Source organism: Camelina sativa, chromosome 12, assembly GCF_030686135.1.
Source record: "Camelina sativa cultivar CO46 ecotype springtype chromosome 12, ASM3068613v1".
Lineage (NCBI taxonomy): Eukaryota > Viridiplantae > Streptophyta > Magnoliopsida > Brassicales > Brassicaceae > Camelina > Camelina sativa.
Genome location: NC_141891.1, coordinates 28,432,684 through 28,458,564, shown reverse-complemented (window position 1 = coordinate 28,458,564; position 25,881 = coordinate 28,432,684). Strand labels below are relative to the sequence as shown.

At 35.1% G+C, this 25,881-nt stretch overlaps 5 protein-coding genes and 1 long non-coding RNA gene across 7 annotated transcripts; 1 reads left to right on the top strand and 5 right to left on the bottom strand.

The window, feature by feature from the left end:
• Nucleotides 1–612: 612 nt before the first annotated feature.
• LOC147930997 (uncharacterized) lies at nt 613–1,500 on the bottom strand. The gene has a single exon (XM_087477124.1). It carries the CDS (start codon nt 1,498–1,500, stop codon nt 613–615), a length of 888 nt encoding a protein of 295 aa, XP_087333250.1.
• Nucleotides 1,501–4,821: 3,321 nt separating this feature from the next.
• LOC104732529 (small ribosomal subunit protein uS3x) lies at nt 4,822–6,842 on the top strand. The gene is made up of 6 exons (XM_019234199.2): nt 4,822–4,979; nt 5,071–5,218; nt 5,313–5,484; nt 6,025–6,079; nt 6,165–6,296; nt 6,424–6,842. The coding sequence occupies exons 1-6, from the start codon at nt 4,950–4,952 to the stop codon at nt 6,631–6,633; spliced, it is 747 nt and encodes a 248-aa protein (XP_019089744.1). The 5' UTR covers nt 4,822–4,949; the 3' UTR covers nt 6,634–6,842.
• A 1,846-nt stretch (nt 6,843–8,688) lies between these two features.
• On the bottom strand, nt 8,689–10,893 carry LOC104732528 (protein MIS12 homolog). Of its 2 annotated transcripts, none has more exons than XM_010452079.2 (7): nt 10,527–10,893; nt 10,330–10,393; nt 10,128–10,247; nt 9,957–10,055; nt 9,725–9,863; nt 8,993–9,124; nt 8,689–8,895 (listed from the first exon to the last, which is right to left on the bottom strand). In XM_010452079.2, the coding sequence occupies exons 1-7, from the start codon at nt 10,646–10,648 to the stop codon at nt 8,843–8,845; spliced, it is 729 nt and encodes a 242-aa protein (XP_010450381.1). In that variant the 5' UTR covers nt 10,649–10,893; the 3' UTR covers nt 8,689–8,842. The 2 variants fall into 2 exon arrangements, with proteins under 2 accessions (XP_010450381.1, XP_010450382.1); XM_010452080.2 differs by having other exon boundaries at nt 9,957–10,052; nt 10,527–10,818.
• A 1,654-nt stretch (nt 10,894–12,547) lies between these two features.
• On the bottom strand, nt 12,548–15,329 carry LOC104732526 (glycerophosphocholine acyltransferase 1). Its single transcript, XM_010452077.2, has 8 exons — nt 14,873–15,329; nt 14,656–14,775; nt 14,477–14,534; nt 14,291–14,391; nt 14,095–14,190; nt 13,912–14,005; nt 13,406–13,643; nt 12,548–13,077 (listed from the first exon to the last, which is right to left on the bottom strand). The coding sequence occupies exons 1-8, from the start codon at nt 14,963–14,965 to the stop codon at nt 12,720–12,722; spliced, it is 1,158 nt and encodes a 385-aa protein (XP_010450379.1). The 5' UTR covers nt 14,966–15,329; the 3' UTR covers nt 12,548–12,719.
• Nucleotides 15,330–15,715: 386 nt separating this feature from the next.
• On the bottom strand, nt 15,716–20,000 carry LOC104732525 (uncharacterized). The gene is made up of 6 exons (XM_010452076.2): nt 19,580–20,000; nt 19,014–19,100; nt 18,627–18,743; nt 18,446–18,532; nt 18,292–18,363; nt 15,716–17,806 (listed from the first exon to the last, which is right to left on the bottom strand). The coding sequence occupies exons 1-6, from the start codon at nt 19,775–19,777 to the stop codon at nt 16,037–16,039; spliced, it is 2,331 nt and encodes a 776-aa protein (XP_010450378.2). The 5' UTR covers nt 19,778–20,000; the 3' UTR covers nt 15,716–16,036.
• A 2,193-nt stretch (nt 20,001–22,193) lies between these two features.
• LOC147930996 (uncharacterized) lies at nt 22,194–22,832 on the bottom strand. Its single transcript, XR_015574275.1, has 3 exons — nt 22,698–22,832; nt 22,409–22,506; nt 22,194–22,333 (listed from the first exon to the last, which is right to left on the bottom strand). It is a non-coding gene; the product is annotated as an uncharacterized LOC147930996 (long non-coding RNA).
• Nucleotides 22,833–25,881: the final 3,049 nt, after the last annotated feature.

Sequence of the window (25,881 nt, the reverse complement as noted above, 5' to 3'; positions counted from 1 at the left end):
ACGACACGACCTCTCTTCCATGTAAAGTTATTCCCCTTGAAACCCATATCAATGAGAGATAACTCATTGATCCAACGACCAAAAGACAAGGAGTCTTGAGACAACTGTCCATTACCCCCTGTTCTCTCATCAGGGCGGACAATGGTGTTGAAGTCACCACCTACAACCACCGGTTCCGTAATCCCCTGAAGAACATCCTTAAGCTGACCCCACAGCCCACTTCTCCGACTGACCGAGGGAGCCGCAAAAATTGCAATAAGATGCAACACATCAGAACCATCAACGATCCTAGCATGGATGTGTTGATCCGAGGAGTCCAACACCGTCACATCACCTATCCCGGACCTCCACAATAACCACAAACCTCCAGACTGCCCTACCGCATCCACATGAAACACATTCTCAAACCCCAAGCTCTGACATATCTGATGAGCTCTATCTCCTCCCGCATGAGTCTCAAACACCGCAAGAATATCCGTCTTCCATCTCTTCAAAATATAACGGATTGATCTCCGGAAATTAGGTTTATTCGCCTCCTGGCAATTCCAAAAAAGACAATTCATCATTATTGATTCTATAAAACTCCCAAACCTGAATCACCAGGGCAACCCGTCAAGCAAGATTAACCTCCGCCTCTTTCTCCGGCGGAGCAATCTGCATACACTCTGTTTGATTCCCTTCGACCACTGATCTCCCCAAATTGTCATGCATCTCTTCAGACACCCCATTTGAGTTGACCCGCACCGTCCCCGGATCTGATATTTGCTCATTCACAAACACCCCTCCTTGACGACCAAAGTTCGCCGGTTCCATCCTCAAACGTTTTCCTGACTCCGACAAAGATACATCCCCTCCACGAGGACCAAAAACTAGACCTCTCACCGGCCTGTTGGGCTTAATTTTTTGCTTAGGCCCACTAAGCTTTGGTCCAGATTTCATACCATTATTTGCACCAGCCTTGTTGGGCCCAGTTCGTCTTTGTTTGAAAGACTCCAAAAAATTCTCCCGTGAAATCTCCAAACTCCCTACAAAAATCTTCTCTTGTCCTTGCACCACACCCTTACCATTACCAGACCCCTCCGTGATATTCTCATTTTCCTTATCCTCGCTTATATTAGGAACAACTTCCCTTATATCTTGAGATTCCATATTATTCCCCAATCCACCAAATCTGTTAGATATGACAATATTCTCAAAAACCTGCTTCACCGGGATCTCCCGGAGATTCCGATCTTGATTTCCAACCGAACTCATCCCCGACAAACTTTCCTTAGTGGCCGTCTGCCTTACTTTCCGTCCTCCTCGACCAACCACCGTAAAGCCATCATCCACCGTCACCGCTCCCCCCAACTCAGGAACAACATGTGTTGGCACAACCACCAAATCCCGCTCCTGGACTGCTTGGGGGCAATGATGAAACAAATGACCATACATCCCACACTTCGAGCAAATGATAGATAATCCTTCATAGGAGACAAAGTACCATTCACCATTCACCATCACAGAACCTTTTAGAGGCCGCTTCAAATTCACCTCCACACAGATACGTGCGAAACGAGCCCTCTCGCAATTCAAAGTAGTAAAATCAACCTTAAGTGGATGACCAAACCCTTTGGCAATAGACAACAAAATTGACCTATGGTAAAAGTGCACCGGGAAATTGGACAGACGGATCCATCTATACAATATTTATCTCAAGCCATCTCATAATTTGTTTTGAGTCATCTCTATAATGTTTTGTTTTTCCTTTTTATTATAAAATATTTGTTTCATTTTTTCCCTACCTACTTCTGTATGTTGTTTTAGAAATCGCTAGGTGCTAGTCGGGCAGTTGAAGTGGGCCTAGCGCCTAGCGAGAAAATCAGAGATTAAACGGAGATTAATCGAGGACTAGTTTTAGGGTTATTTTATTAAATTAACAATAAAATAAAAATATATTATACTAAATATATGTATAATTCTGTTTATGTTAAAAGGAAAATATCAAATAAAATATAAAACTAGTGTATTGTCTTTAAAATTATGGTAAACACATAAAAACATCATTTTAAAAGAAAATTTTATGATTTTTGTTAAAAGTTATACATTAGTTATTGTAAAACATCATAATCTCTTAATTTAAATGCCTAAATAACAAAAATGTTTATGTTTGATTTTTTTTGGTTCTAAAAAAAATTGGTATACACAAAATTAAGCGGAAAATAATCGGACTAGACATGTATAATCAAAGCTAGGCGGGGATTAGTTATTAATCGAGGCGGAGAGGATGGGTCTAGCGATTTTGCGGGGCGTATTCGGTGCTAGGCAGAGATTTTTAAAACAGGGGCCTCTATGTATGAATTTTTAAAAAATTGAAGACATGTAACTCAGTTTATTTTAAAAGAGTTAGAATTTGTGTTAGATGCATTTAGCTTCCTCTTTTCAGTTTATATACCAATGAGGGTAATGAAACTTCAACTATTTAATAGCATAACAACAGCATAATATAGATTCTCTCTTTAAACCCAGATGTTTAGAAAACTTTTCAAAAATTTAAGCAAGGGACATCGTAAAAGAAATCACTGTTACTATTCGTGGGATTAATTTGTGCTTTGTAAATTAACATTAATAAATTGAACGTACGGTACATCACAAACCCATTTTGAGTAATAAAAAAATAGTTAAGACGTAATAAAGTGTATAAGCTTTATTCTGCAAGATGAGCTCCCAGTTCTCCAAGTAATGGATAGAGACACATACAGTAAAACCACTATAAATTAATAAAGTTGGGATCATGAAAATTTATTAATTTAAATAGGTTTTAATTTATCAATAAATTAATAATTATTAATTCATAGAGAAACTTTTAATTTAGTAATTTTTTCAAAATAAAAGTTTAAAAATAAGATTGAATTAATATAATTAGTCCTTTTTTTGTCAACCATTGGGTCACAACAGGCCGGCCCGTTAGCCTAATCCCTACATTCGTAGGGAGCGGGACTCGATCCCTGGTGTGATGGTGCCTTGTTCATTAAAGACTTACCTTTGGCCACTGCACTAAGGTCACTTCACAACTAGTCCTTTTTAGAATGAAAATAATAATTATATTTTAAAGAAAATATTCAAAGTTTTTTATATAGTAAAAATATTAGAAATTAACTCTAACAAAAATTAGTGTATATATATAAATATATTTTGATAATTTTATATAATTATTAATTTATATTATTGATAGAACCATATCTTTACAAAAGATTTTTAAAAAAATTATTATCTTATTATTTTATCGAATTTTGTCCAAAATTACACTGACCTAATTTAGGACCGGAAAAATATATTAATTTATAAAAATTATTATTTTAAATAGTACTAATTTATAGAGGTTCTACTATAGTTTCATGATATTTATATGTGCTTTCCTTTTACCAAGTTTAGGTGTATAAAGAGTGTTAACTATGACATTAAATATAACTTCTATATATAATCTCTCTTCTCTCTTCACTCGTATGAACGTGAGATCGGGTCTCTTACATGCTTACAGATAAGAAGTAAAAACAGGCATAAGACATGTACGACAGCCTCGGTTCTTCAATGATTTAGCCATGAAACAGTAATACCAACCACTATTTTCAAAAGTGCTAATTGTATTAATATCTCAGATTTTTTGGGTTGGATAAATACTCAGAAAAACTAAGGCTGCAAATGGATGCACAAAATTGAAAAAATGGATTGAACAAAATTGGGTTGAATAATATTCAACTCATTCATCTCCAAAATAATGGTTGAACAGGTTGAAGATTTTTGCTGTAGGATTAGTTTATTTTTTCAACTTTTTGGGTTGAACGGGCTGAATAGTTTTTTCCAACCTCTTCAACCTTTACAATGCAAATGGTGAAAATTGATTAAATAATTTCTTTCAACCTGTTCAATCTCTTCAACCATGCAACCATTTGCACTCAAATCTCTTTTTTTTTATCGGGAGTTAATGTTGATGAGAACCCCAAAGTGGCTATATCTTTACTTTTGAATTTCAGGAAATTGGCAAGTATTTCTTAGAGATCCCCTACATATTAATAGAGAAGCATTCTCAAGAAAATGCTGATGTGTTGTCGCTACAGAGCTCGACACTAATGAATTTATTGTCTTCATTCTATGGATATTTACACATAATTGTTATTGAAATGATTAAGAAATATTCCTTTTCAATTAATTAAAAAAATCAAACATTTCAAGTTTAAAAATATATTTTAATCATTGTATAACATATTTAACTATTATAAGATTATTAGATCTAAAAAATTTTCAAAACCCAAATTTATTCACCTATTAGAAAAAACTGATTACTATTCAGTTCATATATTTAAGTTTCCAAAATAAAATTATCACAATAATCATTATTATATGACTTATTTAAAACCATTGGTATAATATTTCACTGGTGAAACATATTCTTACACCAAAAAAATTTAAACAAAATAAAAATCTTGCATAAATTGAAGAAAGAGCGGATTATATATCTAGTTGATATATATTATTTTGATCTAAAACATATTCTCACGGGTTATATATTTTGTTTTTATACAAACAAATTTTAGATCCTCTAAAATAACTTTACTCATAATACTAATTTTATTTGCATAAATTTATCCCGTACATAGTGCGGATTATTACATAGTTAAATTAAAATTGCAAAATGTCGATTTGAATAATTTTTTTCCCAGAAAGCATGTATTCGAAATTACATTTTATTCATTTTTCTTACATCAGATTTATTTTATTCCCTCTTGTACATTATTAGAATTTGTATTCCTTATAAATGGGCCTATGAAGGCCGAGAAATAGGCCTATAAAGGCCGGGCCTTACTCTTGACTTTATATACCCACACTATTTTTATCATTTCACTCCTTTCACTCATCTCCGAAATTAGGGTTTTAGTCTGTCTGTAGCCACCCGAAGCTCTGCGACGAACATGGCGACCCAGATCAGCAAGAAGAGAAAGGTGAAATCTTTATCCATACCCTCTCTTTCTCTCTACCAATGTATCGTGTTTTGAGCTTCACACGGATTAAGTGTTTTGAGTTTTTTTGTAGTTCGTAGCCGATGGTGTGTTTTACGCTGAGCTCAATGAGGTTTTGACCAGAGAGCTTGCTGAGGATGGTTACTCTGGTGTTGAGGTCCGTGTCACTCCTATGCGTACTGAAATCATCATTAGAGCCACTCGTACTCAAAACGTTCTTGGTATGTTGGTTCATTTTCGTTAATCGTTGCTCAGTTTCGGATTTTTCTATCTCTCTGGTTTATATTGATATGATGATACTCTGTTTCCTCTTAGGTGAGAAGGGAAGGAGGATCAGGGAGTTGACATCTCTTGTACAAAAGAGATTCAAATTTCCTCAGGATAGTGTTGAGCTTTATGCGGAGAAGGTCAACAACAGAGGTCTCTGTGCTATTGCCCAGGCTGAGTCTCTACGTTACAAGCTTCTTGGTGGTCTTGCTGTCCGTAGGTATGACACGTTTCTATTGCTGCGTCCTTTTGTTGCTAACGTTGAGGTGTTGATTTGTTAGCTTGCTGTTTGTATATGCACATTATGCCTAACTGGTTCAGGATTGCTGTTTAAGAATGTGTTTATGTATGAAGTGTCTTTAATATCTTTTTCTAGATGAAGGCATGTCAAATTGTGGTGCGTAGGCTATGTGTTAATGTAGTCTAGCTATGTATCAATCCAATGTCATTTTCAATTCATGCAGAATTACAAACTGCGTATCATATATTGTGTATTGTAAACATGTTTTGCTGCTGATCGAGCATCAATATTGGACTTGTTGGCTGCGTCCTGTAGAACTAGTGTAGTGAGTTATTCTTATTTACTTGCTACCTTTGATTATCGCAATAGGTATTGGGTTTGAATTAGTTGCTTAGCTATTCAAATCCTTGAACCTGTCAGGCTCGTCTTAAATTTGATAATATTCTCCTAAATCTGGTTTTGATGTGTTCTTCTCCGCATCTGATAATGTTAATACCGCTGTGATCTCTTGTTTCATAGGGCTTGCTATGGTGTATTGAGGTTTGTTATGGAGAGTGGAGCCAAAGGATGCGAAGTGAGTAAAAACCCTACTGTTGTCTTTTTCGTCCACTATACTATTACCTATACAGTGTTCTTATCGTTTTACCAAATGCTTGCAGGTCATTGTGAGTGGAAAACTCCGTGCTGCACGTGCTAAGTCGATGAAGTTCAAGGATGGTTACATGGTTTCCTCAGGTCAACCAACCAAAGAATACATTGATGCTGCAGTGAGACATGTTCTTCTTAGACAGGTCAGTTCTTCTGAGTGTCTGAAATTTTGTAGTACTGAGCAACATTTAACTTGGGAATCCGTTGCTTGAACCACTTTATATCTAGAGATCTCTTGTGTGACCCGAGTCTGGTTAATCGTATGTGCAGGGTGTGTTAGGCCTCAAGGTGAAGATCATGCTTGACTGGGACCCCAAGGGCAAAAATGGACCGATGACACCATTGCCTGATGTTGTTATCATCCATACACCAAAGGATGAAGATGTTAACGTCGCGCCTGCTCAGGTTGTTACTCAGGCTGCGCTTATGCCAGAAGCTCCATTAACAAGCACAGATTATCCAGCAATGCCAGTTGCTTAGGAAGCCTTTTTGCGTTCTGGTTTAGCACCTAATGGGGATGGTTCTCTTTTTTTTTTTTTGGGACAGTACTAGTTTTCTCATGTTATTCTAATATAAAGTTCTGGATTTTGAATTACATCAAGGATGTAAGTGTGTTTTCGTAATCGTTTGTTTAAAATCTATTTTATTCATAGACAATTGTCTTCTTTATTAAATTTCTTCTTTTAAAATATTTGAGTTAAAAACTGTTAAGCTCACTGGACAAACCATTGTGTGATTGAGAGTGAAAGACTGAAAGTGATTATTCTTTTTTTTGGGGTCAAGTTCTTTTCCCTTTCTCTTTACAACTTCTAAAAAAAATCAGCAGACCTCTTTCAGTTGCAATATTGAAGATTCATTCTATTTGAAAAACAATATACCAAATATGCAGTGAATTTAACAACTTTTTCAAATGGAATTGCAAATTTGAGCAACTTTTCGTAATAGATAAAATGAGGCAGGGATGAAAATGTTAAACAAGAAAATAGAAAAAGAAAAAAAAAAGAAATGGTGAAAAATAATAAAAGGGAATATGCACTAGATACCACAAAAATTAAAAGTAATTAAGAAACTACTATAGGGCCTACATGGCATTCTCTCTCCTTATATACAATTACTTTTATACCCATTACATATATTACATGTTATTTTTAAAAATATCACGTCATTTTTGTTTTTGAACGAAATTATATATCGGTTTGGGTTCACAAATGAAATGATTAGGGTTTAAATTTTACAATTAGAACGAAATTATATGTCGATTTGGGTTCACAAATGAGATGGTTAGGGTTTAGATTTTACAATTAGAACGAAATTATATGTCGGTTTGGGTTCACAAATAAGATGGTTAGGGTTTAGATTTTACAATTAAAACAAAATTATATGTCGGTTTGGATACACAAATAAGATGGTTAGGATTTAGATTTTACAATAAGAACGAAACTATATATCGGTTTGGGTTCACAAATGAGATGGTTAGGGTTTAGATTTTACAATTATAACGAAATTATATGTCGGTTTGGGTTCACAAATGAGATGGTTAGGGTTTAGATTTTACAATTAAAACGAAATTAGATGGTTAGGGTGTAGATTTTACAATTAAAACGAGACTATGTCGGTTTGGGTTTACAACTAAATGTTATTTAGTTCAATATAACATGTAAAATATAAATATTACATGCTATTTTTAAAAATCACACCAAATCTTTCACTCTTTCTATCTAACAATAAAACAAAAAGGGTGATTGTGTCTTTTTACTCCAAAAAAACGTGGGCCCTATGGTATTTACCTATCAAAAAATGTTGTTGTGGTATTTTCTTTATTTTTCTTCATATTTGTGCTATCTACTAATATTACCCAAAATAAAAATGTGTATATCTTATATGGGAAAAAACCCGAAAAATACGCCATCTAATATTTTTTTGGCCGTTTAATTCCTCTAGTTATTAAATTTCCCAAAAAATACCTAGTTTAATTTCCGTTGTCTTTAAAAACCTTCATTTTATTAATAACGGTATATCCATACTTACGACATAACGACTGTTAACTCTAATGACAGAAATGTTAACCAGGATTAAAATATAATTCCACATGGTTAATTTTAGAGACAACTAAAGATATTGATGCCCTCTTCTTCTTCCCCAAATCGATTTCGAGTTTTAGAACTCTAAAACCCTAAAATTTCAGAAAATCAAATTTGGTTTGAGAGAATGGTGAGAACAAGTATGAGGTGTTAGAGGGTACTGGAAACTTCAGTGAAGGAGGTTCACACTGAAGTTTCCAGCACCCTCTAACACCTCATACTTGTTCTCACCATTCTCTCAAAACAAATTTGTTTTTCTGAAATTTTAGGGTTCTAAGGTTCTAAAACTCGAAATCGATTTAGGGGAAGAAGAAAAGGGCAACAATGTCTTTAGTTGTCTCTAATTATACAACTAGACAACTGTTATACCGAATTCTGAAATCTTATACACAAAATGTTATACCGAATTTTGTTTCTGGTTAGTTGCTCTAATTCTTGAGTTCTCTCACTCATAAGGATGAACTTTTTTAATGAAAACATTTGAAGCCAGGACAAGTGACCCGTTTGGTAAGCCTGAAACGACGTAGTCTTTAAAGTTTAAAGAGCAGATGTCAAGTCAGTTAAGAGACATTATCCTAGACAAATCACAATTGTTTTCCTGCAGAGGTTTACATCTTCCTTAACTCGGCCTGAAACTTTTCGAGGTCTTCAAGCTTTCCATCTGAGAACCACCACATAACATGAAGGAAGATCATAAGCCATGCAACATATTTATTATTCGAACTATGTAATATCACAACAATGTTAAATCTTGTTACCAGAAGTCATTGCCGAAAACTCTTTGCCATGGTTATTCAGCGTCTCTACTTTACCGCTTTCACTGGCTTTCATTCTTCTTGTTTTCAGCGTATCGACCCTTGCACGAAGGTCTGATGCAACTTTTGCCATCTCTGCAAAACACCAATATTTGAGATGCAAGTAATCTCTAGTCATACTATGAACAATCAAGCAAACAAAGGTATTTCTGAGAGAGAGAAAAAAGGAAAAAAATGGACTACCACTACCTGCTAATATATAATCCTAAACGAGATCAGGTAAATCTCATCAAAACCATTTAAAAATATATCTCCAGAAGATGATAAGGACTAAGGAGATATCATATCTACATTCTAAGTGAGACCAGGACATTACTCAAAATACTAGCTAGAAGCAAAAAGAAAAAAGAAAAAAAAAATGTCGATTTGGTCGTGTTCATGACTAACAGACTAACTAAGTGGAGAACAGTTTTGAGGGTCATCAAGAGCTAATTTCATTGAAGTCAATCAAGAGATGTCAATATACCAATGACTAAACAAGTGAGACCCGGACAATACTCAAAATACTAGGTAACCGCGGAAAAAATATCGATTTGGTCATGTTGAAGACTGACAGGCTAAGTGGAGGAGAGTTTTGAGGGTCATCAAAAACTAATATATAAAACATAGCCAACTCATTCTACTGAAGTGAATCCAGAGATCTGGAAGACTAAATAAAGTATGCACCTTGATTACCTTTGAACATTTCACCAACAGAGGACTCATCATAAAGCTCCAAAGCCTCATTAACGAGCCTCACAGACTGTTCCCTCGAAGCCGAAGCTCTTTCTAAAGCCTGGAGCTCAGAGTCGAGTTCTTCAGACCTCTTTCCTACCTAAATCACAAAATATCACACTTAAAAAAGAAACGAAAATGTAAGAGAAGAATGATCAAAAGTATCAGTTTTTTTTTTTTGTGTGTCTCTAACCAAATTAAGCTTATCCCTTAAAGAATCCAATTGTGCATCCAAATCCTGATCTTTCATTTCCTGGTCAGAGTAAACAGACGACGACGACGACTCCTCCTGCTGAAGAACAAATATGAATCAGCAAATCACACTATACTAGCTAGGGAGAGACGATGACGGAGATAGACTCACAGTCTTTGGGAGAACAAAACCATCAGGAACTGCAAAACAGTATTTAACACAATAGACTTCCCACATCTCCATACGCTTGTCCATAACCGATTGAATCAAATTACGAACACGTTCTATACTCTAAAAGAAAATGTGACAAGAGTAAGAAAAAGATTTAGCAGAACAAGAATCAGATGAAATTTCCACCCATCATAACACTCACGTTTGATAAATCTTGGGACTTTGCTGGATCAGATCCATCGATTTTGAGAATTTTGGATGCTTCTCTGCACAATGTAAGCATCAATCAAACCCAAAACCCCTTGGTTAGAAAAAAAAATAAAAAAAAAAAAGCTTGGGCTTTCTTGAGAAAAAAAAAAAAAAGAGAGAGAGAAAGAAGAGAGTGATGAAGGAACTCACTGGCCATAGAATTCAAAGGCTGCGTCGACGTAGTCTTCAATGGTGTTGATAGCATCGTTGATGAAAAGCTGAGGATTTAGATTCATGGACTCGAACACTGCCTCGCTTTTGCTGCCTTCCATTTCTTTTCTTTTTCAGAAACCCTAATTTGTTTGGGAGGATTTTGTAGAAGCCAAAGTTGTTGAGGAGAATTTGAATTTCAGTAACTGTCTTTTTGTGTTCTTTCTTCTTTTCTCGGCCGACTGCGAGTGGGGGGTTCTAAAATTGTTGGGCGCTAATTAGGGAGTAGAGTAAAAGGAGACAAATAAAAACAAACATATCATATATCCATTGCCAAACAAGACCTAATTACATGCATAATTAATATGGACAAATCATAACTACATCAATCATCTTAATAATAAGCATTTGACATAACTACTTGACAATTACAAGATTATTTTTAATTTGATTTTATTTTGGAATTTTTTTCAATAAATATGATCTCAAATTCACAAACTAACCAAAAATTAAAATTAAAATTAAAAATTTAATTATATCGTAATAAATTGATTGTTATAAATTCAAGATTTCATATATAGAATGTGAGACCCATTAAAAAAGATGGACCCATAGACATAGATTGGACATATGACCAACTGAGAAGTGGCGGTTAGGACGTTACACGAGAATAACATCTGACGGGTAATCATGTGCTGAATAATCGTCTTCTTCAACAAATTTCATGAGTAGAAGAGAACCCCTTTCTTTGTCGTTTTAGTTCTTTTTTTTTTCTTTTCGTTTTTTTTTCCTCATCTCTTACAAGAAAAAAAAGTATAAAACAGCCATATAAAATAAAACTTCCACAATTTTTTCATATTCACAATTATTGACCCATTAAAATATATTTTTTTATAAGGTGACCCATTAATATATACATGTAAATAACTTCAGTGATATTAAACCCAATCTAAACAATTCAATATGTTATGGTGAGTAATAATCATACGATTCTCTAACACAACTTTTGAAGTATGAAATACGAAATGGTTTACATTAAAAAAAATTGGCAAAAAAACCTCGGACAGGTCGATTCCTAGTTTACGTTAAAAGAAAAACATCAAATAAAAATATAAAACTATAGTATTGTCTTTATAGTTATAGTAAATACATAAAAGTATAATTTTAAAATAAAATTTTATGATTTTCATTAAAATTTTGTACACTAGTTATTGTAAAACATCACAAACTCTTAATTTAAATGTTTAATAACAAAAAAAAGTTTGATTTATATTTAGCTCAAAAAATAATTGGTATAAAAAAAAAGCGGAAAGTAATTAGATTAGAGGATTATAATCAATTAGACAGACATAATTAGATAACTGATGCTAGGCGGAGATTATTCATTAATCGAGATTGAGAAAATAGGTCTAACGATATTACGGAGTATAATTGATGCTAGACGGGGATTTTTAAAACAGGGGTTTAATGATTGGTTGCAGTAGTTAAGGTAGATAAATCTGTTTATGGATTGAACCATTTTTTGTTTACCATTTACCAATTATGCTCATAATAATGCAGATCTAATGTTTTTTAAAAAAGACTGCTGCGGACCAACCACATATTGTTTTACATACAAATAAAATTGGTATAAAATTGGTCCGCATCAACTTATTATCCGTTTCAGTAATAGAATGGACTATACCGCTGACAGATTGTCCACTCTGACCATAGTAACCATTAAAAGTTACAATGTTCAGTTTGATCAACTGCCATATAAGTTTGATCGGTGACAATAATTTTATGATCAATAGTGGGGGTTGTTTTGTTCAGCAGATATCAGAAACAAAATGTGTCTCAGATCGAATTCTTAGCATCTCAAAGGAGAACATATCCCAAGCTACTTTGCTTAATTCCGAACATTACAAATGTAAATTAATCTCACATAATGCAATTAAAGGCAGTGTGATCAGCGAGGTTGTCTTCTAATAGCAAGGCAAGAATGAAACTTTGGCTAAAAAAAAGCAAATAACAAGTTTCTATAGAAAAGGAAGCTACAAGTTCATTCACATTAAGCTTTTAAAATGATGTATACCAAACAAGAGAAACAGACCTTTATAGAACAAAAACATGAGGAACAAAAAAAAGACCAATCATGATTCTGGCATGCCTTTTGAAAACTTTATTTTTTTTACATGTACTGTTATAACACCATCATGTTTCAGTAGATACTGGCTCATTCTGACTCGGATGTGACACAGGTTCATGATGCGGTAGCTGCTCCTCTATCGGCTGCATCTCCGCTTTCTTCTTCTTCTCTTTCTGGATCACTTGCCGAGGCATTACCTCTAGTAAAAAGCTCCCTCCGTTCCACACTGCCGCCGAAATCTTTAGAATCTGAAAGATCACGTGCAGTCTATAAGATAGGAAGATCGGTACGGTCAATGCCATAGTTGCCACCGTGAAGATGGCCTGGAATAGGATGTACATCCATATACGGTTCTGATCCCCTAGCATACCGCTCAGCTGCCACAACTTATTGTTTGCCTTTTCAGCTTTCTTCGACAGCTCTCTGCACAGACCAGAGGATTTCATCAGACAGGTTCAGTCTATGGTAAGACGTATTATTGTGTTGTAGACTTTAGTTATGAAACATTTACAGAATAGCAATTTAAAAATGGCTGGACACATACTACCAATTTGGCTTTGACACATACTACCAATTTTAAACAATCACCAATTCAAGATTATCTCAGACCAAGATAATATTAACTAGACGAAGGAGCTACTGGACGTTTGGACCTATAACATTTCTTCAGTAACTGATCATGCATTCAACGTTAACATACTGCCAATCTGAGGGGTCCAAGTACAAGAGATAGATGCAGCAGGGATGATACCTGTAAGAAGTCATAACTTCAGGATCTCTCAGGAGCCTCTGCCTACGCAGGACATTGACGATTAGAAAATAGAGCACTTGCCAAAGAGTATAAACGACCAAGGGGATGAGAAACAGCCATGTAAAAAGGTAAGCTTTGTCTTCCACATAAGGCCATGAAACCCTACGATCAGTGCCTACAGGGTGCATCGCTGCAAATGTCGCTGGATTCCACCACCTAATCGTGAAGAACACGAGCCCTGAAACCAAAGTCATTGCAAGAAGAAAATAATCAAGGAGAGAGAGATAAAGCTTCAATAACTCGTCAGCATTATTCATGGCTTGCTTTTACTGCATAAACAAATCTTATCCAAGGTATGCAACAGAGAACCATGTGATTACGTGTACAGGATACAAAATCCTAAACAAGATGCAATATTCTGAAACAAAGCCATCGACTTTAGCAATATGAATCTCTTAACATTTCTTAGTCAACACTGAGAGTTACAAGAAGATGATATAACTCACCAGGTAAGAGATGTATAAGCACACTAACAATCTTATCCGGGGAACTAAAAACAAGACTGCAACGCCAGACAATAATTGCCCACGCCAACGGTCCCTGAGCACAAGACACAACCAATTGATAAATCGGCACGCACACACACAATGACACAAAACAATCCCATACATGTAATGGATAAAGCATACCTCTGCAAAGGAAAAGCAAACCATGAAAAGCTTTTCATTCTTAGGATAGAGAAGAAGATCAACCAAGAAGATTGTGTTGGCATAGTAGCAAAAGTCCTATCACATACAACAACAACAACTGGTTTAATCAAAATACAATTTCTTTATCCCAAAACCTAAAAAGGGGGTGTATGTAATAATGTAAGAGACATATTACCAGAAGATAATAATGCCATTTCTTAAACCTGTAATAAATCCATCTCAGAGGAACAAAGATCACATAGAATAAGCAATAAACTAGAGGTATATCCTGAGGCCCTGAGAACCAAAAACATCATCAATCTTTTAATTCTGACAACAACAACTACAAAAGGAGAAATAAACATCAAAATCACATTCTTACTTGCACCAAGTAGGAAACAAAAACCTCCAAATCCAAGCACACCAACAAGATGTGTCACCTGTTTAAATATTTACAGAACAAAAGAAACATTGTTTCAAAACGAAAGAACTAGATAAAAAAGAAAAAAAAAAAAAAAATCAAACATGAAACAAAATTGAATAAAGAAAAGAGATAATAACCTTATTGATGAATCTCTCATGTTCTTCGGCTTGTTTAGCGATCTTAACGGCTTGTTTCGACAAGATCTCACGCGTTTGCACCGCTTGTTTAGACAGCAACTCTCTTGTCTGAACAACTTTCTGTCATTAACAAAAAAATTGGCGCAGAAGTCAAAATCCAAAAATCGGAAACAAAAAAAAAAAGGAATGAAATGGTGAAAATCGGATTCTCGTGCACCTTTGATCGATCCTTGAAACGTTGTTTGACAGCATCGAATGAGTCTATTCCATTAGAGTTTGAATCTTCAGAGAATTCTTCGTTGCTCGCCATTATTGTGGTCAGATTTTGTTTTTTTCTTTTCTGTTTACTTTAATCGGAATTATAAAGAAAGGTGAACGAAAATGACCATAAAAAAAAAAACCCGAAATCATTTATTAAAAAACACATAAAATTATTCAATATTTTTTTTTTAACTTTTTAAAGTAGTAGTGATAATTTCAAAATAATCCATTACTCCCTCTGTAAAAATAAACCAATAGCAATTCAAAAATTTAAATATTTTCAATGATTACTTCTTAAAATCTACAAAACATCAATCTTTGTGGAACAAAAAAATATCCCAAAACATCAATTTTTGTGAGACAAAGGGAGTATGTGTCATAGTAAACATTTGTTGGAAATAAAAATCTGCCTTTGGTGATTATTAAAATTAACACCTTTTTAAAAGAGATTGAGAAGAAGACACGTGTCGAAAGTGGAAACTTCTAGGTTCTTTTCCCATGGCGACAGTGACACGTAATATTGTTGTTGTGTATCTCCTCCAAGCTTCTTTTTAAAATGAATGGAACATACATATTATTGTTTAATTGCTTTGTATAGAAAAAGTGAATAAAAAAGAGAGAAGAAGAAGATATTAGATTTTGTTGTATAAACAATGCTATATGGTATAACTTCCGAACTAAGTTTTACGAGTTTCAGAACTGCGGTTTCTTGACAATGTTCCAAAAGCTTGTTTTGCTTTCCGACCAAGTTTCAAAGATTCAAAAGCGACCAAAGTCTAACGAGAGACACATATCAATATAGTTAAGAGGTCTCTCTTTATTGAGTAGTTTAACAAAGATATCTCTTAAGTAAACTGAATTAAAGGGTCTGTTTCTGAAACAAAATTTAAACGAAGTACAAAAAGACTTGTGTTTTGTTCCTGAACAAGAAATCAACTAACCCCTTAGACGACCCAAATCTAAGTCAAGAATGCAAATATCATCTCACAGTACTAATACAAGGAAAAAAAAAAAAAAAAAAAACTTGTACAAAAGCTTATTCTCTGATATTTATAGAACGAACTAATTTTCTAATTCTTGAATTTCAAACAGAAACCATACCGTTTAGAGTACAAATCTTCTACGAGGCTCTCACTTCCAATCTGCCTGGAACAAAGCTCACACGGGTACACTGTTTTAACCGAGTAAGGGCGTCTTGCGACCTACCCAACATCATGTCAATGTAGACTGCTGTAACTGTAGCTTGTACATTGTTTGGTAAGAGAGTTAATGCGTGTGTTATCATAGCTTTGGCCTGGTCATGATGTCCTTGTGTGGCAAGCAGCGCCGCAAGGTCTGCAAAAAGTGCTCCACGAGCTTCTTCTGGCTTTAGGAAAACAGAATCCCGGGCATTTCCCGTTGACGAATCCAACGTCTCTTCACAATCAGAACTTGTGTTCATCCGCCACTGGTCAAAGTCTTCTTGCTCATATGGCAATTTAAAATCATCCGGTCCAACTAGATACGCAGATAAATGCGCGCCAGCTTCAACGGGACGGTTGAGCAAGCAGAGGGCCTCCGCTGCATAAAGATGGCCTAAGAAAACATAGATCTTTGAACAATCAGGAAGTTGCAAGAGTGAATTAGCAGCGGCCAGGGCTTTGATAGGATTCTCCAACTCCAGTTCTACGTATGCCATATTGGCAAGCAGAGCTTGTTTAATCAACAGCTTTTCTCTACTTTGAATACCCTTGAAAGCAGAGAGGGAGCTTTGAATTATGTCCTGGTTCAATCCTCCTTTTGCCTCTTTCAAGTCTGAGTTCGTGTTAGCTTCCCCATGATCAGCAGATGATGCTTCTTTGGTCTCATTCATCCCCACGGATAATGTCGATTCACGATCTGATTTCGATTCATTCAAGAGAGACTCATTGAGCAGATATATACCATTTGAGAGACAAGCCCGTGCTAGTGGTAATGAAAGCTTCCCGCATTGGGTACTGCCATCAAGTTCCACAAGTCCATTTTCTTCAATCATAAGTTTTCTGTACTTCCCTTTCCCAACTACATTGACTCTGATTTCTGATTTATCCAAAAGCCCGTTTTGTAAAGCCATCATACAGCATTCAGCTAAACGGAGCCAAATGAGGGGTTGTCTGCAGAAAACAACACTAGCCTTCTGGAAGCATTGAGCAGCAAGTAGAGGCTCCCCACGCGCCAAATAAAGCAAACCCATGTTGTATGTGATTAACAAAGACTTATTCTGTGAGAGAGAAAACGTCTTCACTGGTTTCTCATTTCTTAGTGATGACCAGCTCCTTAGAGCTTTTGAAAATAACTGAGAGGAAGCTTCATATTTTCCAAGCTGATAGTATATGCAACCAAGGTTGTTGTTGAAGATTCCTGAAGTCCCTGATTCTTTGTGAATACCAGAGACCACCAAAAGCTTCATAGCCTTTTGATGATTCCCATGAGCATACTCAAGCTGGGATTTCAAGAGGAGAGCCATAGAAGAGTCCCTTTTTTGAGCAATGTTCATCGCATGTTTAACTTCACGCTTCGCCAGTTTCAAGTTTCTGGTAAGAAGCAAAAACCGGACTTTGTAAAGCTGCAACTCGAGCTTCAGATCAGCAGTGGAGAATGACCTTTCGCTTAATGTCTTGAGAAGATTGTTTGCCGGTATATGACCAACTGACTTCATTCGTTTCTCTGCCGCAATTTCTGCTAGCACATTGTCATAATCTAGAGTTTCCTCACACAAACTACTTTCAGCAACTGTATCTGCCACCACCGAGCTGCTCAGGAGAGAAGATGTCTTTGATACCTGATTTGACGAAAGTTGCATTGTGCTTCCATTTTCTTCGTGGCTTCCAAAACCAACACCAAAAGCTTTGTCCATATAGTCAAACACAGCCTGTATATAATACTTGTAAGATACAGAGAGAAGGAAATATCTACAGAGAGACTTTATACAATGAGATTATTAACTGATCAATACAAACGATTCATAAGGATGCCAGAGTATCATTCAAGTGAAAATCCAATTCCTCGTAACGAACTAAAAGTCCAAACCTTTCCTATCAGAGTATAGCTACATAGAATCATCAGTATTCATTTGGACATCAGTTGGTTTCCAAATTCTCATGACAGTTCATAATTGGCAGTTTAAAGATATGTCATATTTGTTTTTTCCATGACATGTATGGATTCTTGCAGTCATGTATATAAATTGAGACAAAGGGCATATTGAACAAACGAAAAATATAGAGACAGAAAACAATTAGGTTTCAATTCAGAAACTTTATAAAACAGCTCACAGACATTGGTTGAATTTTCCACTAGCAAAAGAGATCAGATGGAGTATACCTCTAGACTTTAACCAGTACAAACAATACTTACCAAAAATTTTACAGCATCATGACAAGCCAGTGCAATATCCAGCAACAAAAAAGAGATTTGAAGTGCGATTGTCTGCATATAAATAGCAAGTTGTCTAATTAGAGGCAGACGACAGATTAAACAAGTACAACAAAAAGAAGATAGATTTACATACCTCATCTAGCCGCCCAATATTTTGGAACAAAGGTTCTAGAATGGATGAAGATTTTGTATACTGATGCATATGAAACCAGGTAACTGCCTGCAGGAGACCAACGAACATCAATACTAAACCTTGACAAATGCGAATGGTATAGATGAGACTCAAAAAAACATGGGAATAAATCAGAACATACAATGTTGAGCGTTGTTACTGTACTATCAAATTGATCCTTCGACACAGAGACATTAGTTCCAGGGTTTACAGCTTCTACTTGTTCTCTTGCTGCAGAAGCAAGTTCTTCACTTTGTTTCTGAAGATATAGAGGAGAAGAAGAAATCATGTCATGGTGATTAACATAAAGACTACTAATAACATTGCGTTCTCCAGTATGTTTTTCCTACAATGCACTGGTCCAGTCCATAGATAACAACAAGAATATACAAGAAAGAAAAACGACAACTCCAATTTGAAAACATATCCCTATTCTCATGGACAATAAGAAAAATGCGGAAGATGATTTGTGATGTAAATTGATAGATAGCTTGAAAACACATCCCAAGCAGAAGTTTAAACACAATACCTTGACACAGTTAAGCTCTTCCAACAGTTTCTTGGATTTCGAGCAACCACCCTTGAAGTACTCTGCAATTGCCATATTGTGTAGAACCTGGTTGATCAATTAAAAAACAATTCATAAGCCATGCTTTTCTTGGAAAAAAAACAAATAAATAAAGAGTCAAATGGTACAGTTCTTTAGAAAGAAATTTTCTAAATCTGCATTGTTCATTCACGAATGACTTGTATTACCAAAAATCCTTGTTAGAGAGGTTCCACTCACTGAAAAATGAAAACTTTCCTCTGTAAATCAGATGGATACAAAGCTAAAAGCCTATCTCTACGTCACAATTGAGTAAGACCACTTAAGCGGAAACAAAATCAATACTGACACAGAAGAGAGAAGTAACTTAGGACAAGTCAGATCTAAACTTAGTAAAATGTTTCTATCAAGTCAAACCAAACTCTTTTTTTTTTCCTAGTATCGATCTAAACATATAGGAACCAAAACTAGCAGAATTAAAAGACAAATCTAAACTTAAACCAAAACTACTGAATCCAAAGTAGAAAAATAAAAGAAAAAAACTGAACCTTAGGATCGTTATGCTGCTTCTGATCGAGCTGAATCAAAATGTCGATACAGTCTTCGAATTTTCCAGATTGGAAGCAAGAAAGAGCGGACTTAGCGAGTGTAGAGGTTACAGAGAGAACGGCTGCGTCTTCGGAGAGTAACGACGCATCTCTAGCGGCGTCGGATGCTACAGCGGACGACGAATCTCGAGAATCCATGGAAGATCAAACCGGACTGTTTACACACCCAGTTTTTTTTGGATTTCTGAATCGAGTGTTATTTGAGAATTGAAATACACGAAATCGAAAACCCTAGCCAAGTGAATTTTTTTTAGAGGAGTAGAGAGAGAGAGAGAGAGAGAGAGGGAGGAGATACACTTTTCGGTGAATATCCACGCGCAGACATGAGAGAGAAACGTATTTGGGCCCGATTTGGGCCATCAAAACTGGCTTTCACTTTGCCTGCCGAACTTACACCTGTGCAAAATACCCGGATCCGAAGATCCGATCCGAACCCGATTGGAAAATCCGATCTGAATCCAAACGGGTTCTAAATCTCTAAATTTGAAAACCCAAACTTGATCCGAACCGAAATTCGAACGGGTATCCGAATATATCCATATTATTAATATATTACTATATACTAATAATATTTATAATTTTAATAATATAAATATTTATATTTTTAGATATTTTAGATAATTTGAAGTATTTAAACTGTTTATTAGTAAATTTGGGTAAAATATGCTCTAAATTTTCAAATATATTACGTATTATTGAATAATTTAGACTAAATTAGATACTAAAATTTTGAGTTTTGTGAATTTCGGGTAATCCGAATCCAAACCCGAAAAACCAGAACGGAACCCGATCCGAACATGAAGTCTAGAAATACCCGAACGGGTCTTATACTTCTAAACCTGAAAATCCAAAATACCCAATCCGAACCCGAACGGGTACCGGAATGCCAGGCACGGTGACGGTTTGACTAACTCTGCGATGGTTATTTCAGGTTTTCGTGATGATTGATGTATATATTATTCGGTTTGTTATAATTTAAATGTATATTTCTATTTATTTACTTATTATAAATAATTTTTGGTTAAATAATGGGAGATTCTCAAATGTAGCACAAATTTAAGTTTTTCTTCCAAACTTAGCACACACTCTAAAATGTTCCAAAATTATCACAAATTTATATTTATATATTATTATCCATCTCTTTTAATTAACTTACTTGTAATCTTAGTTCTTCGCTAATACTCATCGTTTTCCCTCATCTCTTCCTTTCTCTGCCATCAAAACCTTCCCGACAAATCACAAGATACAGTAATCTGTCGATGGCACAGTTTAGATTCCTTTCTCTGTATATCCGCCATAATCAAGACCTAAAGCTTAACAAAAACAGTCCTAACAAATCCAAAGAAACCATTGTCCCTCCTTTGCGGTGTGATGTTGACGTACGGTGATGACCGATCGAAGCTACTCGATCTCTATCTTGTAACCTGAAGAACTCCATAGTTTTCTAGTTCAATCTATGCTCAATTTGCTTATGGTGCTGATGTTGCATCCTCTCTTCCTTCGCTTCGTAATTTTCTCTGTTCTGATGATGATGACGACGGAGAGATTGAGAGTGAGATGATAGTTAAGGCACTTGAGATTAGGAGGAAAGTGGCGAAGGAGATTATCAAAGAGTCTTTGGTGAAGAAAGGCAGATTTGGGATTAAGTATACGACTAATGTAACTGATCGTTTGGGTAATTTTGTTGGTCATGTGATGATTGAATTTGCAGCAAAATTTCAGAGCCGAGGTTCAATCTTTGCGCTAGGATGGTTATACAAGTCTCTAATTTCGTGCCTCTTGTAAGGTCAATTTCATTTTTTTCTGCTACTTGGTGGTGTTTATTAGTGCCCATAAGGTGTTCGATGGTATGCCTCTAAGACAAAACAAATTAGCTTTTTCTGTAATTTGAGCATATTGAACTTCAGGAAAGAATATATGAAATTAAGGAAGGATTGTATGAAATTTGGGAAGGATTTTACAAAATTCAGGAATGATTTTTTGAACTTCAAGATGACTTTCATAAAAAAGTTTGGATTTTCCAATATCACAAAAATGGAACATTACCCCTCCCTAATGGAGTAATTACTAATATTTGACACATTGAAGCTAAAACACACAAAAATATAGAGTTAGAAACACATTTATACGAATTTAGGGGGGGGGGGGGGGGGTTCAATAATATTTAGGAACAACTCCTTGAAATTCAGGAAGGTTTTCATAAACATTATGGTTGAAAAATGATATGAAGTTTCTTGTTCCAATCATTATCTACAACAAGAGAACCAAGCTGATACATAAGGCAAGACATAAATAAAGATTCAAAAACTCATTTCTTTAAATTTATGAAGGAATTCATAATGTTTAGGAAGTGTTTCATCATATTTAGGAAGACTTTCTTGAATTTTAGGAAGACTTTACTAAATATTCAGAAATCCAAAAAAAGGGTGTGTCTGGTTTGCATTCTTCTCCTTGGACACAATCCGCCACCCAAATCTAGCCGACTAGCCCCAATCCCAACAAACATTCTCAACACCATCATCAACCCACATTTGAACTTTCACCTTAAGGAAAGAACGAGTTGATGAAAAATCACACAAATATAAACTTCACCAGATCATGTAGGCCTGAGATAAGCGAGCACCTCTCACAAACAATATTAGCAGCTTCACCATAACTATCATAGCATCATCCCCACCTCGCATCTCCCAAAACCTATGAGTAACACCATCTCATTCAATAATCCACAATTCATTTTTTCCTACAACTTAACAATCTGAAGGGACTTACGACCACAAAGGGAGCATACGTCCAGTGAACGCCATTAGCTTTTATTTCAAGTATTGTTGTAGGTCCCTGGTTTTGTTCTTATGACTAAGTCTGTGTCTCTATCGGGTTACCACACAAAACTACAATTATTATCACATCAACAACAACCAAACACTATAGATGAACAGAAATCTTCAACATAATCAGATTCTAAGCTTTAAAGTAGAATCATGAGTATCTCATGAATTAAAGAAACGAAATCTGAAAAGGAAGATAGAGATAGAGAGAGAATGATAGATTCATTTCTTACAGACTTCAAAAATTGAACCTTTTTTGTTTTGGATTCAATTTTATGGAAACGCCCACCAGCAAATTGCTTTATCATTCAACACATACCCCAGATTTCTCGTGACTCTCTTTGCTTTGCTTCGTTTACGGTTTACCGTATCTCACTGTCACTACTCTATTTCATCTTTGCTGATTTAGCTTAGCTTATTTGTATCTCTTTCTCTGGATAAAATATGTGAAGCGATGACAAAACAGAAATGATAGAACTGGGGACTCCGTCGACAAGGAACGGTGGAGGAAATGTGATCTTTGACGACAAGAATACGGCGAGAGATCGAGGATCTTGTTGTAAGTTTTCATCAAAATTAAAAATATTTCTTTATATTAAATTTGTGCTAAATTTGGAATATTAAAATTTGTGTGCTAAGTTTGGAAGAAAAACTTAGATTAGTGCTATTTAAGGGTATTTCTCTTAAATAATTCGATTCAATTCGCTTCAAAAAATCTGGTATGGGAATTTCTATACCGTTTGGGTTGTTATAAAATTTGGTTCGAGTTTGGTTTCTTGAATTTTAGTTTGGTTTTGCAATAGATCTTTCAGTTGGATAATTTTTCCACTATATCAAGTTTCGATTAAAAAAATTAATCCAATTATGAATTTCTAATATTATACATGAATATTAATGGTAAAAGGAAAATAGGTTTTATTATTTTAATTGGGACAATTAGCAACACTTTTTTTTTCTTCATATTATAGTTCTACTAACATATTTAAAATTATATTTTCTGATATTCATAAATTAATCTTGACAAGTATGAATCAATTTTGAGAAAACTAAGGGACTGTTATTGGAGAGGTAATTTCTAAATCCATATAGAATTTTAAATTCTAAAAATTAAAACATATAGATTTTGAAATAACATGTTTTATCCTTGGATTTGAATCCTTCTATTTTACACATTCAAATCCATTCAAATCTATTTAAAACATTATGTGGATTTTGAAATCCGAAATTAAATCATTGAATGACTCGAAATATGCCTATCATTAAACGATAGACATATTTCGAGGACTAGAATTTGGAATCATCTGGTAAACTATGGTTTTATGCCAGATTATTATGTTTGGTATAAGTATGGAAAAGAAATCAATATAGATTTAGGAACGAGTTACATTGATCTAACGTTTATAAGTGGGAGTGAAGAAGTGGGTAATGTAGTAGAAGATAGATATGTGGATATGGTGAATGATACATTTTTTTATAATGTGAGTGTTGACGATGATAACTATAATCATGATGGTAGTTATCAGGATTAATATTTAACCATTCAAATTTTTTTTATGACTTGTTAAAAGGTACAAAAAATTCATTCAAAGAACTATAATCATGGATTTTTGCTCCTTCTAGCAAATCATAAAACTTCTTTCTAACGGTTAAATACCAGTTATTCTACATTCTGATAACTAACATCATGATTATAGTTATCATCACCAACACTCATGTTATAACAAAATGCATCATTAACCATATCCACATATATAGCTTCTATTACATTACCCACTTCTTCACTTCCACTTATAAATGTCGGATCAACATAACTCGTTCATAAATCCATATTAATTTATTCTCCATCTTAATACTAAACATTATAATCTGACATAAACTCATATCTAAAAGTATGATTCTGAATTCTAGCCCCGCCTATCGTTTTTACAAACACAACAAGTGTAATAAAACTTACCTTTACTATATTGTGCTAAAGGCTGACTACTTCCAAATTTCATGAACTTCTTCACCCCCATTCTGAACTCTTCTAAAAAAAACTATGTCACTTTCATCGATCCTCTTATACATTCATACCCGGAAATTACCATAATTATAACATTATATTAATCAAAACCTCTCAACTTCGTTTTGCTTTGTTTGTTTTGTGTTTATATGAATGAAGAGAAGCAATGGGAGAGTTTTGATTATATATATATATATATATGACCTTATTTGGCAACTACATAACGACTACACAGCTACTATATAGTGACAACGGTTTGTAATCGCATAAAACTGGTACACCTACTCCGAAATGATTAACATGTGTTTTTTTCACCCGTATGTTATGACTGATAGCCGACTACGTAACGACCTGCCATTTCAGTCGCATAGTAGTCACTAAATTAGCAACTATAGTGCAATCTGCCATTTGAATGCATATTTGGAGACTATTTTGCTACTATTGTCTCCGCCTAACAAATGGTTGTAAAATAGTCGCCAAATAACGACTAAATTATCGACTACTCCTTTCGGTCGGAAAATGGCGACTATTGTACGACCAAATGTACGTAGTCATAAAATAGTCGCATAAAATGTATCAAGTAATTACTCGAGCAATCAATGTCTCACTTGAGCTGTTTCTCTCTTTCTAGCTTCCCCAAAGGGTGAATGATCAGACTCGATCTACCGAAACATGTTCCACGTTATGAACATAGATAACTTCCATCCCTAAATGGAGTTAAATGGGTACGCCCCTGACTCTTGAGGGGACTTTGGAAAAATATTAATGATTGGAACTTTAATGGGAGAGAGTACTCTGCTATATAAGTGGTTAATAAAGCTTTGGAAGACGATGAGGAACAGAGCAAGGCGAGTGGTTAACCCCATCAGGCGTTCCGTAATGGTCTTGAGCAACATAGAGTCAGATGGGATATCTTACCCTGAAGGATGGGTTAAATGCAATACAATTTTCTAGTGGGACTGGTACTACATCAGATATTGACAGAGATGAAACAATGTCACTTTGGGCATCAATTAGCAGTGAACAGATGTTTAACTCGTCCAAATCAAAGGTGACACACTTAAGAAGCACGATGTTGAGGTACTTCCACAAAGCCATTTCTAATGTGTTCTCTACAAAAGAAGTAACATGAATTGTAACAAAGACAGAGCTCGCCATTTTGGACTTGGCATTTAAAGAGCCATTGTTCAACACCACAAAAGACATTAAACTTAGAGGTGACACATCTAGCACATCACTTGTTTTCTACTTGTTGAACCACTTGCAAGCTTATATGACCTAGATAGTGAGGCTCAACAGAACTCGATCTCAAGGTGTGATGTGTATGGGGAGCTTGCAACTTGGATCCTCGAAGCATCTGACGTTCCTATTCCTTCAAAATCATTTCCATCGCGCTGTGACATAAACAATCTGAG

Bases quoted from the DNA above. Each gene is read 5' to 3' on its own strand.
- LOC147930997 (XM_087477124.1), bottom strand. From the start codon at position 1,500: ATGGTGAATGGTGAATGGTACTTTGTCTCCTATGAAGGATTATCTATC.
- LOC104732529 (XM_019234199.2), top strand. From the start codon at position 4,950: ATGGCGACCCAGATCAGCAAGAAGAGAAAG. The intron at 5,485-6,024 runs GTATGACACGTT...CTTGTTTCATAG, and splicing joins GGTGGTCTTGCTGTCCGTAG to GGCTTGCTATGGTGTATTGA. The intron at 6,297-6,423 runs GTCAGTTCTTCT...TCGTATGTGCAG, and splicing joins GACATGTTCTTCTTAGACAG to GGTGTGTTAGGCCTCAAGGT.
- LOC104732528 (XM_010452079.2), bottom strand. From the start codon at position 10,648: ATGGAAGGCAGCAAAAGCGAGGCAGTGTTCGAGTCCATGAATCTAAAT. The intron at 10,248-10,329 runs GTGAGTGTTATG...ATTTTCTTTTAG, and splicing joins AGTCCCAAGATTTATCAAAC to AGTATAGAACGTGTTCGTAA. The intron at 9,864-9,956 runs GTTAGAGACACA...TTTGTGATTTAG, and splicing joins TAAGGGATAAGCTTAATTTG to GTAGGAAAGAGGTCTGAAGA.
- LOC104732526 (XM_010452077.2), bottom strand. From the start codon at position 14,965: ATGGCGAGCAACGAAGAATTCTCTGAAGATTCAAACTCTAATGGAATA. The intron at 14,191-14,290 runs GTAATATGTCTC...TGTATGTGATAG, and splicing joins AATGGCATTATTATCTTCTG to GACTTTTGCTACTATGCCAA. The intron at 13,644-13,911 runs GTGAGTTATATC...CTTTGGTTTCAG, and splicing joins GCTTATACATCTCTTACCTG to GGCTCGTGTTCTTCACGATT.
- LOC104732525 (XM_010452076.2), bottom strand. From the start codon at position 19,777: ATGGATTCTCGAGATTCGTCGTCCGCTGTAGCATCCGACGCCGCTAGA. The intron at 18,744-19,013 runs GTATTGTGTTTA...CTATATCTTCAG, and splicing joins AAGAGCTTAACTGTGTCAAG to AAACAAAGTGAAGAACTTGC. The intron at 17,807-18,291 runs GTAAGTATTGTT...TATTATATACAG, and splicing joins ATGATGCTGTAAAATTTTTG to GCTGTGTTTGACTATATGGA.